This window comes from Bombus affinis, chromosome 11, assembly GCF_024516045.1.
Source record: "Bombus affinis isolate iyBomAffi1 chromosome 11, iyBomAffi1.2, whole genome shotgun sequence".
Lineage (NCBI taxonomy): Eukaryota > Metazoa > Arthropoda > Insecta > Hymenoptera > Apidae > Bombus > Bombus affinis.
The window spans coordinates 8,661,205-8,674,619 of NC_066354.1; the positions used below are offsets into that span (position 1 = coordinate 8,661,205).

The window sequence follows — 13,415 nt, forward strand, 5'->3', positions numbered from 1 at the left end:
GTTGCTCGATCTCTATGGTAAAAACAAAGGTAAAAAAGTAATCGCCGATAGAAGGCGAGACGAGGCTGCAGGGGTAGAAGCCTGAACGGAGGTGGCGTGACGAGTATATCGGTTTTAAAGCGAGCCACCTCCGTGTGTGCAGCTCGGCATATTAATTGGCAGTGCAATTTACACGGTGGAGCTGTCTTTCAAGTTGGGCCATCGGTGTTACGAACAACGAACAAAGCGAGTCCGGCAAAGTTAATTAGCCGTTCCAGGCCCGCCAACTACGAATAACGACGTTAACGATGCTTATCGGGTTGTCCCGTGTCCGAGATCGGTCCATAGCAGCGCGGCACGTTCCTGTAGCTACGAGGTACCCGTTGCTCGATAACAACTAAAGTACACTCGACCCTTCTGTGTATTCTTTCGGATGTCCCTTTCTTTCGTGAATTAAGTTGCTTCGAAATTAAATCGTTGCGACGGTTGTATTTTCCTGAAAATTCACTCTCTGCAGCGTTTCAAGCTTCTGTGAAATTCAAAGATTCCTTACGTACATAGATCAGGCGCGATCAGTTGATCCGGCGTGGATGAGTCGAATCGTAATCGAAATTTAATCTACGCAAAATTAATTTTGGCTGGACGAGTAAAATCCTAACTCGAACCTAATTCAACCTCCTCCTAGCAGTGTCTTCCGACATTACCACGACATTACCAGACCGAGCGCAGCCAATTCAGAAATATAAATCGGCGAGAAGACCAGCAAGAATACGTAATAACATGTTACAGCTATAAAGCGATAACTGCGGCAAGTGATCCGCAAGAAATGAAAAATACGAGGAAACATGTTTCTCGGGCGAATTTAAAATCGCGATCTAGTGAATATGGAATAACCGACGTGCTGTTCTCTGCCTCTTACTTTCACCTACGTAAACAAGCAGCATTTTACACCAGCGGTATTCTCCTGGAATAAAACTTAGCTTCTTAAATCCTCGAAAAGAGCCTGAGAGGCTTGGAGTTCTCTTCGCCAACTTGTTGCCCTCATTTCTCTTATTCATGGCGTGAAAAAACGGAAGCGCTGTAAAACATTCAGAACGGCGGAACGTCTGGATGTCGTTTTTCTGGCTATCAATTCTCGCGACGAAAAGGGAGCTCGTAAGACAGTGTGCCGACTGCGTAAATAAGAAAACAGTAATAACTACGAAGTGAGTGGAGGCGTGTTCCTTGTTTTACTTGGAAGGTGGCTTCTCTCGAGCTACGAAGCGTAACAAGATGTTTTTTCTGTCGTGGAAAGAGGAACGTAGAGCGAGAAAAACCGTGAAGCGGAAGATTTGAACGGTTGTTCGGATGTCTAGGCCAACGTCGTGCCGAGAATAACCTCGATGCAAAGACAGAGAGTGCTCGAGACGTGGATACCGAAGTGGAAGATCCTCGTCGCTGGTAAGACGTCGCGGAGGACTCGAACAGATGCCACGAAACGAAGCGTATACACCATGCTTCGTTTCTTCTCGGCAAAACGAACAACTCCTACTTCCGATCCTTTCAATTTTATAGATTGAATCGTGCAAAGTGATACGTCGTTTAGGGGAGTCGAAACCTTGTCGATTTATGACGATTACGAGTTGGAAAAATTTGTTAAATTATAATTTTTACGATATTCCATAATGTTATTTCATTTAAAATTATTATCAATCGGCAATGGTTCTACGATTTTGCATCGCTTTGAAGATTACTTTTCTCGTCATCGAAGGCAATCGGATTTACGAGCTGATTTCTTCAAACATCGTCTGCGAACGGTTTCATTTTTTTAAAGGAACAGTCGACAGAATCGAGTTTCCCCTTTCCATCGATATCTAAGGATTTTCATCGATTGTTTCCTATTCCCGAAGCCGCTATACCGAGCCGCGAGGAAATCTCCTTGATCGTCTCATAAAACCTGGAAAAGATTCCGGATTATTCGAAAATAGCGGAGTAAAATGGACGAACGTGGCCTGGATCTCCTGCCGGTCGTACGAATATGACTGAAAAAGAACCAGAAACTTTAGCTTTTTTTTTCGTTACGATAAACTTCTCTCCTTCGATTAACGTATTCTTTCGAGCGTTATCGAGCGACAGAGAAAAGAAAGGAAAGGAAAGGAAAGAGGTGAGAAATTTTTTGACAGGTTTTTCGTATCAGCGAAAATTTGGTTCTCGCGGAAACATTATTCGTTCGTTATTTCGTCGAGGAACTTCAGGAACGAAATAGTTCGCACGCTAAATTATAGCAAGTTTTCGGTATCTGATTACCGAAATCACAGCGTGTAATAAATATTTCAGCGATATTCAAGCTCGACCCGAATTTCGTAATTACGTTACGCGGCCAGGCTTCCAGAGCTCCCGTGGCGTCATAAAATTTTCAAAAACTCCGAGCTCCTGTAATTTTACGACGAACAGCTTTCGGTACGAATCCTCCCCAGGAAACTACGTACGATACGCTTCTCAGCTTTCTCAACTTTCACCTGTAATCGTTCGTTAGAAACAGAAATTAAAAAACAGAAGAGAACGTACTCCTAAAAAGTAATTACGCTAATTACGAAATTACGTTTCAAGCATCTCTACAGAATCACGCACACGCAATCGACCCCTCACGCATACTATCTAATTTTAATGCATAACTTCCGACCAGATAATCACGGTATCGATTATTCTCGACTACAGAAATACGAGTTTCGTTCGGGAAACTGTAGACCCTCGATTATCCGAATAACATTATTCACAAGTAAACTACGAATATTTATGCGAATTCATATCTTTACGAACGTAATTGAAAAAATGGAAACTACATGGAAAATTACTAAATATCGTAACGAGTATCTACGATTGCGGGTTTTATCATTAGATAGTATTGACAAAATCCGCGATCACTTAGTTGCCAACCCAATATATTGGGTATTTTACATAGTTTCCTATCTGCTGTAAAATATTTCCTATAAATACATCAAAATCCACCGTCTTTTTACAAGTATTTTTCTAATTTGCTTTCGTCTCGGGAAACTTAAATATATTCGACACGATCTTCTTGTTCTTTGTTTCTTCGTTTCTTTAAATTGAATACCTCGCAGGGAGCAATGAATGCGGATCGACTGCACGAAATTATAAATTCAGGCTAAGCCCGTTACGTATCCAACGTTGCTTGTCGAAATAGCGGTTGTTGGCCGTGTTGGTGGGCGCTCGAGGGGAAAAATTGGCCGAGCTGTATATCGCAACGAGCCGCCACTTTCGGCCGTGCCACGTTGATTTACAATACCATGGAAGATCGTGCCTTCGAAAGCTTCGACGAGATTCGTGCTTCGTTCATCGATTTCCAATCGCTTTATCCTCGTGGACGACGCGCGCAACGCTATAATATATGGGAAGGACGGAAATACGATGCGTCGCGATACGACCCGGAAATATTGCGAGCGGAAACGAAATTGCGAATACTTCCGGTTTCTAGAGACCTTTGATAGCGATAGAATAAATCGCAGGCAAATTTCGCTACATCAACTGTTTGTAGCAATGTATGCGTTGGATTGTCCCGAAAGTTTCTTTCGTTTCGTAAGGAAATATTATTATTAAGGAAATATTTTGTTCTATTGCAACGAAATGGATCGTGCATAGTTAGATAAAATAATATAAAGGAAAAAATATTGTGCGTCTGTTATTTGCTTATAAAACGAAAGAAAGTTTCGGAACAACAGACAGAAAATACGATAGCGAATATAGCGAAAATAAACTTGATGGACCAAGAATTTTAACGAGGAACGAATGATGATAATATTTCTTTGTTGCGTCGCAGTAAAAATGTACGCCACGATCGAGCGATTTAAAAAATAAGAAATAGAATATATCGGATTAGAATAATAAATGACGAGCCATTACGATATTCGCGTTAATTTTATATTAGAAATAAGAATACGATAACAGAGAAAGCTAGGGAGTAGATGTAAATATCGGTCAAAGTATGAACCGACGCGATAATTGAAAGAATTCTAACCAGATATTGTAGTTTCGGTGCTTCCAAAAGAATCAACTTGACGTAGAAAAATTCTATATCAAGTTATTATCTCAACTTTATCGATGCTTGTTAAAAAATTCGTCTTTCTTACCGATATATCAACGTTTGTCAGGATGCATGTCGATTCGTGCAGATCGTAACTACGGCTTCTTATTCACCGTTGGCACGAGTATCTGCATCTCGACTGCAAAGCTCGCTTATCGATTTTTCGTAACGTTATCCTGGACGGGTGGACGAATAGGAAAATGTAAAACTGCAGGAGGCGAACATCTGGTGCATGCGTTAGACAAATCGATCGCGTATCGTCACAGAGTCGTACTCGGAGGTTAAATCGGATAAAATACAAATAGCTGCCGGGTAGAACGTGCTAGGAACAGGAGGAAAAACAAGCAGCGGGCTTATAATTTCCCAGCAAAGGACTGTCCGATCATCGAATCGAATGTAAAACGAGAGTCCTATCGAAGACAATTGTATCGGAATAAATTCCAGAATCATTTCTACACGATTACTCCGGAGATACGCTCGGTACTTCGACCTCCAGCGTTACATTACGCTTTAACGTACATGTACGTGTATAACAGAAAAATTATCGAACGTACCTCTATTCTTGTCAATTAATTTTTCAAAAAGTTTCTGGAAGTTAAACTTTAACGACTATCGCTTCCCTTAATGACCATAAAACGAATAGTTGTCAGGTAATCTTATAACGCTAAAGAATTTGTTGAAAGTCGTTCCACGGGGATCAGCCAGATTACGAAGATCGTTGTTGCACCGCTATCGCGATGGGATGGTTAAAACGTTTCGAACAGCGCGTTAAGGAGGAAATCGATTAAACGGTGTCTTTGCCTCCACCTTTGCCCTCGAGTTTAAAATTCGTTCCCCGTAGCTTAAGTATTTCACCGTCTCGCGAACGCGAACTCCTTCCATTAATATTTTCTATACGTTGAAATCCAAAGAGCGCGAAGCTTTCCGACGAAGAGCAACAGAAAAAAGTTGCTAATTTATTTTCCAAAGTAAACCAGGAAGAGGTAAAAGTGAATCCAAACGATGCAAAATTGATTACACCGACACACCGAAACAAACCAGGTAGAATTTATTTCCCGTGGCAAATTGTTTGGTCCCAAGCTGCCGGTTTTATACGAACGATTATTCTTGTAAAACGAAACTGCTATTAACCGTTCCAACTGCGATGCAAATAAATCACTTTGAATCACGCCATCGTATAAAAAAGCCTAAAAAGCTCTCCGATGAGATTACCAGAATACTTGCACGGTTACAAATAAATAATGAAAGGAAAATAAGTTAATTCTACTCTGCACTGCGTACGAACAAAAATCCTCCCCTTTTTCTTCTTCTTTCTAAGTAAAACTTCGATTAAGCCATTCTACAGTCACTCGATGAAATGAATAATGCATTCCATCCTCGACGGCCTTTTCCCTGTCGCCATAATTGCGTTCCTTCCACAGCAAGGAACCAAGCGCACCGCTGTTGACCAACATAATAAATACGCGAGTCAACATTATACGACCGCAAAATTAGAAACGTTTCATCCCCCGAGTAAATAGACTGATCTAATTCTCACGAACAATGTGGATTTAGCGCGTCGTGTATTTTGATTATATTACGATTGAAATCTACATGCGATGAAATTTCACCTGTGACAGTCTTTAAGTATTGATTTCTTAACTCTCGTCTGGGTCTTTTAACAATTTACACCTTTCCAAAAGGAACAAAATTCAGTTAGCCAGTTACTTAATTATCAGTTGGAACAAGTCTCATCGGAACTCTATCGCGATAAAATTTCACGGACGAGAAACTGGTGGATTACGAGCAGACTGGAGTTTTCACGCGAGCAACCGTACCGAAAATAAACGTAACACGGTGTGAATTTTAAGCCATTGCGCTTTAATAAGCGCTTGTTCGAGTCAGACGACCCGTTTCGCGTTCAATTAACACGCGTCGCGAGAAAATCAATTTTTAGCCGATCCCGGGGTAAAAATAATTATTAACGACACGGTTCAAGTACACGAAAACATACGGATCGTTCGTCGAGTTTCAATGTGAAGCGTTTCAGACGAGAGTTCCAAGATCGTGCGAAAATTCTCTTCTCCTTTAAAATTCTTTAATTTGCTGAAATCGGAAGTTAGATTATACAAGATGGAATCTAGTAATAGGATTCAAGAGAATTAGAATTTAGATGATTTTGCGAAGAGTTCTCTTTATGGAGAAGGAATTAACAGATTCTTTTATCCGAGACGTACGACACCGAAAGATATGAATTTCATCGTGATAAAGATAAAATGGTAATCCGGCAGTAATTTAGAAGTTGAACAGTGGTTGTGTTCCGATTGTTAACGCAGGAGGTCGGAAGTTTCGTGCATTCCCGACGGAGCGTTTCCTCCATGTTGAAAATTCCTGGAAACTTGGGAATATTTTTACTTAAAATAACGGTAACTTTTCAGGAAACCTCGGTCCAGAAACCTTGATAGAGGAATCTCGAGGCACGGTCACGAAGGCAAGTCGGAGTTTCGTTTCGAGCATATTCTTCCGCAAATTGCTTAGTTTAGGAAAGAAACGTCACGGTCGCGTTATCGATTCAACCTGAAATTCCACGATTCCGTAGCGGTGCAGCGCGATGGTCTGATTTGACAAACGCGTATAAAAATTCGAACGGAAATAACGATTATTTTAATCGAAAGATCCGAAAAAATATCTACTAAAAATGAATTAATTGATATCCGTTAAGCAATTTTAACGTTAATTCCTACAGCTATCAACTAAGCAAGTACACGCATGTTTCATTATCGAACAATTCGATTTTCCAAACCACCTCGGTCTCAATTGGTTCGGAGAAATAACTGACGCTCTAATAAATGACTATCATATTTTACACACTGAACTTTACGATCTACACTTTCCTTCGCGCTATATTACGTAGCGTACACTTTACACTAAAGTACGTGTACATTACACGGAACACGCTACAGGGACAAAGATTATCTCTGGTCCAGAGAATGAACTACGCTTTAAAGTATTCGTGACAAAAGCAACGATCCCTTAAGAGAGGCAACAAACGTTCCGAGAGCATGTATGCCAGCGAGATGGCGTGAAATAGCGAGGATTCAAGTGGTTGGTCCGGTTGCCTCTGCTCACGGCCACGTTCCACCGTCGGAGACTTGAAAAACACGAGCACGAAGAGCTATTCCAGGCGCTTTGATGACCATACAAAAGAGGCCTGCCGAGAACACATAGGTAGCTCAACAGGTAGCACTGAGAGTACCTTCCTCCCTGGCGTGTTCTCACAGTTCCCACCCTTGCCTTCTTTCTTACTCGACGAGAGCCTCCCTTGTGCCTACACACGCACGTTCCACCTGGGCACTGACACTTTTCAACGCCCTCTCCGCGTTTTGAGAATTTTCAAACCAGTTTCCGAAACGCGACATTCCTGGTCTACCTAGTTTGGTAGAAAGTTCGAATATTGAACAGAAACTTCGTTGCCAATTTAATCTGATATTTCACTAAATAATATAAAAACTTTGACGCAGTCTCGACGTCAAATCTAATCAGCCAAGTGATAATTTAACACCATCATCTTTAATTTCACGTGCATTACGTTATACGCAAATATTTCATCATCGAGCTGCAAAGGTGATCGATTTACCGTGAAACGACCAATGGTGCAAGGACTCCATGCAAGGATACGTCACGAAGAATTCTTGAAGGCAGAGAAACAAGCGCACCAGGTCGAAATATCCTTCGGTTTCTTCCTGCCAATTCTTTTCCCATCTTTTTGATCAGAAAATACTGCATAGCCATACAACCAAGGATTATGAACGGCCAACTGAATATTCACTGACCAACGGTCAAAGAACGGATTTCCACAGATGTGTTCGAACAATCGTGATACGTCAAGGAAGAAAGACTCTGTCAGCGTTTTCATTATTTCGTAGTCCGGCGAATCGAACGTTCCGGAGAAACAACGCCGAATCGTTCGATCGATTTCAATTTACCAGCACTCTCGATCGTTCATGATACAACAAAAATGGGTCCTGGAATTGAATTCATGTGGATAACGAGCTAATTAGGCTGATCGAGGTGCAAGTGAAGAACATGTGAAGGAATAATGGCTCGTTCCTTGATTGTACGTGTCATTAAAATGGAGAGCCTTTAATCTCTGGTTCGAGAGAGTCTCGGTTAGTGAATTGGTCGATAATTCACGGTCGAAGCTCGAGTGGTTTCGATTGGCTGAAACACGCTCGTAAAAAGGAGAGCTGCGCAGCTGGTGCAACGCTCTTTTAAACGAATAGAGTCGTTGAGTAAATTAAGCGTAGCAGGTGACAAGGATTTTCATCGGTGAAGGTTTTTTCATTACGCTAACGAGCTCTAGTTGAGCTGTATCCCACATTTGATCAGGCTTACGCCGAGGTTCTTAATCTCTTGATCCTACGAATTCTTCAAAGGGAATCCGAGGATTTCCCCTTGTTGCTCGCGCAATGTTATTACCGAATTTCTATTTCGACGGATATGAAATGGCGTGTGAAAGGTTAAACCGACTTTCCGCTCCCTTTCGTGGAAGCAGGAATTTTACCATCGATTTCTCGTATAATTTTCCTTTCAGTTAACGTTCCTTTGATCTCTGCTCTCGAAAAACCTGCCTCGTGTTTTCCATGTTACCATCCTTCACTTTTCCCCACAGAGAAAAAGAACAAAATGATACATCACCAGTAAATATTCTACGTTTGCCAAAAGTTACACGATCGTGCGAACAAGTTATGAAAAGATTAACATTAATTAAGTTCCAAAGGCATTGCACAATCACGAAAATCGCCATCGGCGTGACACTTGCGAGGGCTCGACGGCAAAGAGGTCGTCCGGATCGAACGACTTGCCACGACCTCGTTCTGCCTATCCGCGCCGGATCTCGACGTCCGGAAGCCATCCCCCGAATTCCCTAAATCGTCTGGTCGACCTTTCTCGTCGGTCGACAACAGCATGTCCCTGAGCATCTCCAACAATTCCACTTCGTCCTTCTTTCCCAGTTCTTCGATCACGCGGAGAGCATTTAGCATATCCCCTCTCTGTTCCCCGATCTTATCCTCGTACCCGACCAACTTGCAGGATCCTCTGTCCGTCGCTTTCTCGCTATCCTCTTCCTCGTTACCGGACGCCTGTTTTACATTCTCCAACATCGATCCTTCCTCCTCTATGACGTACGTAGCCATCGTGTTCACGCTTCTTCCGGATACTGTGCCATTATTTTCACGCTTCGGCGTATCCTCCTCCTCCTGTACGTGGTCTCCTCCTCTATCCGCTATCTTCTCCAAATTATCTTCAATGGTCCTACTTTCTTCTTCTCGCGCATCGATAGTGGATATAAGAGAGGTTAAGGAAGAGCTAGAAGACGAAGGAGAAATTTTCTTCCTCTCGATATCTACTCTGAACGTGGCACCACCTTGAGAAATGTACCGTTCCTTTTCGAGATCCGATCGAGCGGTATATTCACGGTAACTGCGGGCTAAATTCGCTGTCTTGTCCGACCGCGTCGTTATCTCCTCGTCTTCGTCAACCGACGTGTCCTCGTTGCCGGAATCGTCTCTTCGTTCGATAATCGCTTTCCTCTGCGAGAATACCGTAGTTGTCACCGTTCCCTTGCGGCTGACAAACAGACTCAGATCTTGCTTGGCTTTTTGGCCGTGAGAGATGACCGACTCGACGACCTCCCAGTGGCTGTTCTCGAACGGGATCTTACGGAGGGCGCGCGCCACTTGGTCGATAAGATCGCGGATGTAGGACAGCATCGGGGTATCACCCTCTTCCTCGGTGATCTTCGCCGCTATCTGTAGCTCCTCCAGCGATTCCACGAATCTGCCTAACTTCGCTAGGCTTTGACCTTGAAAAAGAAATCAAAGAAGAATGAATCGGAGCGTTGCGTTGAGAGATGCCAATGATTTGCAGCGTACGATCAAAAGAAACTTCAAACTGACGACGAGTGCTTGAGATCGCAACGCGAACAAAGAACACACGCTCGCGTAAGGTATTTCAAAATGGTTACGGAAGAGGAAGAAGAAAATTAGAGAAACGAGGAGAAAGAATCTGTTTATGCAGTGGATGTGTAAAAATGATGAATAAGTTAATAACATGTTATTTACGATTAAAGCAAACGTTGTAATTTTGTCTCCTTCGAAAACGTAGTACGTCCGCCTCTTTTCCTTATCGCTGTGATCAAATTGCGATACTAATTGTAATTCGAGTGGAACGAGCGGTATCAGCGTTCCCACAGACCAACAACCCGGACTACCTTCGTAACCGTTATCCCTATCGACATTCCGTGCTCTCGGGTGTAAATCGTACTCGTGTGGAAATTGATTTCGACGTCCGACTGTAGCCAGTTCTACCAGAGGTCTGATGCGCTAAATAGGTTCTAAACCACCGGATAGACAAATTGTAGCACAATAGACAATATATAGTAGACCGAGACAATCGCAGATCATTGGATCGCCGACGATTTATTCTTCCATCTTACTAAATTTCTACGACACTCGCGATTTTAATATTCTTCTATGACAGTTGCGATATCACGCGTCATAAGATCGATCCAAATCAAATTGCAAATGTAATAAGTTTCAGAGAAAAAATGAATTCCACAAATGCGTACCTAGCAACAGCCTTCCATTAAGCATCCACTTCTTCGAATGGGCTTTTGTTGCCGCTTCCACGCACCTGAAACCCATTTCCATTGCTTTTTCATATTTTCCAGTCTCCAAGTAACATCTGCCGATCTCGTGTTTGATCCAAGCCACGGGAATCGGTTTTTTCAAGTGCTTGGACAAGTACTCCCATGCCTTGGCCGCTGCGTCGAGGTGTCCAAAGCTGAGATGCACTTTTCCCAAGGTCACCAATGACCGACAGATCTGAACCACGTCCCCGGTACTCTTCGACAAGCGTATCAAACGTGATACGCTACATACTGCCCGATCGTGTCTTCCCACGGCCACATGGATCAAGGATAAATAATGATAGGCAGCTATCTGATAACGACTAGGGTCGTGCAAGCCCTCCGATAGCACGAGTAACTCCTGAGTGATCTTCAGAGCGATGGATACTTTTCCAGACTCGAAGGACGCCTCTAGATTCTTCAATGTAGTCTCAGCAAGATTGTTTAATTGTTTGAACATCATCTTGGATCTTGCTAGCTGAGTATTGGAGATTCGAGGAGATGGAAGGCTCTTCCAGTAGCTTTTGTGGCTGTCGAAATAGCTAAGGGTTGGAGGAAAGGGCAGTGTTTAATCATTTATTTCGTAGGATCTTTGCCTCAGTCCCTGAAGCGTGGAAATTGAGAATTTTTTCATTTGAGAATTATCGGCTGATATAATATCAGCCTACCCTAAGTAACGCGGTCGTTTTGTAATTAGATTGATATAGAAAACTTGGTAAAGAATGATAAATAATAAAAAAAAATGTAGAGGAAATTCTAGTCAATTTTAGACTAGAATTAAATAGAAATTCTAGTGCTAATATTAGCAGAAAATCTTGTCAGATATCTTTAGATATTGGAAGATCGAGTTCCTAGACTATTGTTGTATAAATTGGAAAACAGTAACAAGATAGAACCTATTCCATTGAGCATTGTTTTTATGCAAATGATTTAATTGCCTCGATTCGCATTGAGACGTTCGATTCATTTCCCTGAGGTTCCCATCCTCGTTCCTATTGACGTCAGGATCCGTATTCTCAGCCACGTTTCGAATCGTTATCCCGACATTTCGAATACTTTAATCATGGTCTGAAGGCGCATTGATATCATACTCGGTATAGATCAGGTTCTCATAGAATAGACAGATCTGGCAGACCGTAATTTACGTAGACAATCGTCTTACAGGTGGCATGAATATATCATCTTATAGATAGATTGCTCTCGCATAAATCATGAATACCGTGCATCGTCTATTACATTACCAGACTACAATCCTACCAACTAGATGGATCAGAATCCCATTAGCGGTAAATGAAATAAATCAACAAGCTATCGTATCTTTCGCCTTCTGTGATTTCCACGAACAATTTGATTTGAACTTTGCATAGCTAAATTCGATCTTTTATATTCTAATCTAATTTTTCACTGTTCTAGGCTTTAATAAACCCTTGAAACTCGATCATTCGCAATAGATAATCGCACAAAGTTTCAGTTCGCCTACTATTACGTACTATCGCTCGATATTTCTTGTTAATAATTTAGTCCGATGTTATCCACATTATTAGTCGAACATGTTAGAATTTCCATTTCGAAACGCTTGACGCGACAAACAATCGTACAAAATCGTCGTTTTCGCAAAATAGAAATTCCCATGAAAGAAATAGAAAGTTAAAATTTTCTTCAATTCGATTTTACTACAAAAGATTCGATAACATTTTTCTCGGCTTCGAAATTTTTCCACGTACTCGGTAATAAATTTTGTAACGTACCTAAGTACCTCGGGGATCGACATTGGTTCGGGCGACTTCTTCAGCTGCTCGTTCGCCATTATAGCGGCGGTTTCCGGACATAGGGCAGCCGTTAATCGCTCTCCGGAGCTGGGTAAAACCTTCCGCAAAGCTTTCGACGGATTATTGCAAGAGCTTATCGTCGCTGCGGTCCTCCTAGCCGCAACACCGTGACTGCTGTCCCTCGGATACAAGTTCGCTGCTCTATGATACAGTACTAATGCCGACTCGTAATCACCGCTGCAAATTGCGATGCAACATTCAAAATTCGTTCGCTTAGCCACGGCGGAATGGACTGACGATTAATCACGGGGAAAGGACAAGGGTCTGTTTAAACAACGCTTTAACACCGCGTCATCGGTCGTTACCTTGTGTACAGTGGCGATGAGCTAATTTCGATAATTAACCGACGCCTGAAGTACACGCGCAAAATGCCAGAAATTATGGAAAATACAACGGTTGGAACAGGCGCTTGCTGACACACGCCAATCGCTCTTTGTTAAATACGATTATAACGGAAATAGGAAATTTAATTAGATGTGTAACCAATGAAAAGTTTTCAGTTAATCCTTTGTCATAGTTTCAATCAGACGAATACGTACATGGTGCATTGCGTTTCAATACGATTGTCTGTAAATTCCTCGGACGTTCTATCGCTCGGGTTTCGGTTTCGGTTTCGAGCTTTGCACGTGCTACCGTGTCTGCTTACCGATCGTATGACAAAGAATTTGTAATATTTGCACGAGCGTAATAACGCAGGCAAAGATTATCCGATTTCGTAATTTCACTGTATTCGATCGTTCGAAATTATATCGCGTGAAATTCGTGTGGTTTTGAAGCTGTTTACAGTAATTCCTCTGTAATTCCCTCGAACGTACCATATCAAAGACTTTATACAGCTCGAAACATTCACTTCGCT

The 13,415-nt window shown here is 42.1% G+C and overlaps 2 protein-coding genes across 3 annotated transcripts in view; one reads left to right on the plus strand and one right to left on the minus strand.

Annotated features, from left to right (window-relative positions):
* The window catches only part of LOC126921859 (uncharacterized), a 116,769-nt gene that overhangs the window by 83,860 nt on the left and 19,494 nt on the right, over nucleotides 1–13,415 (plus strand). The gene's annotated exons all lie outside the window — the stretch shown is intronic.
* LOC126922327 (outer dynein arm-docking complex subunit 4-like) lies at nucleotides 8,803–12,792 on the minus strand (the record flags this gene model as incomplete). The annotated part of the gene is made up of 3 exons (XM_050734809.1): nucleotides 8,803–9,905; nucleotides 10,671–11,272; nucleotides 12,329–12,792. Coding segments are annotated over 3 exons (2,169 nt in total), but the record flags the coding sequence as incomplete, so codon positions are not given.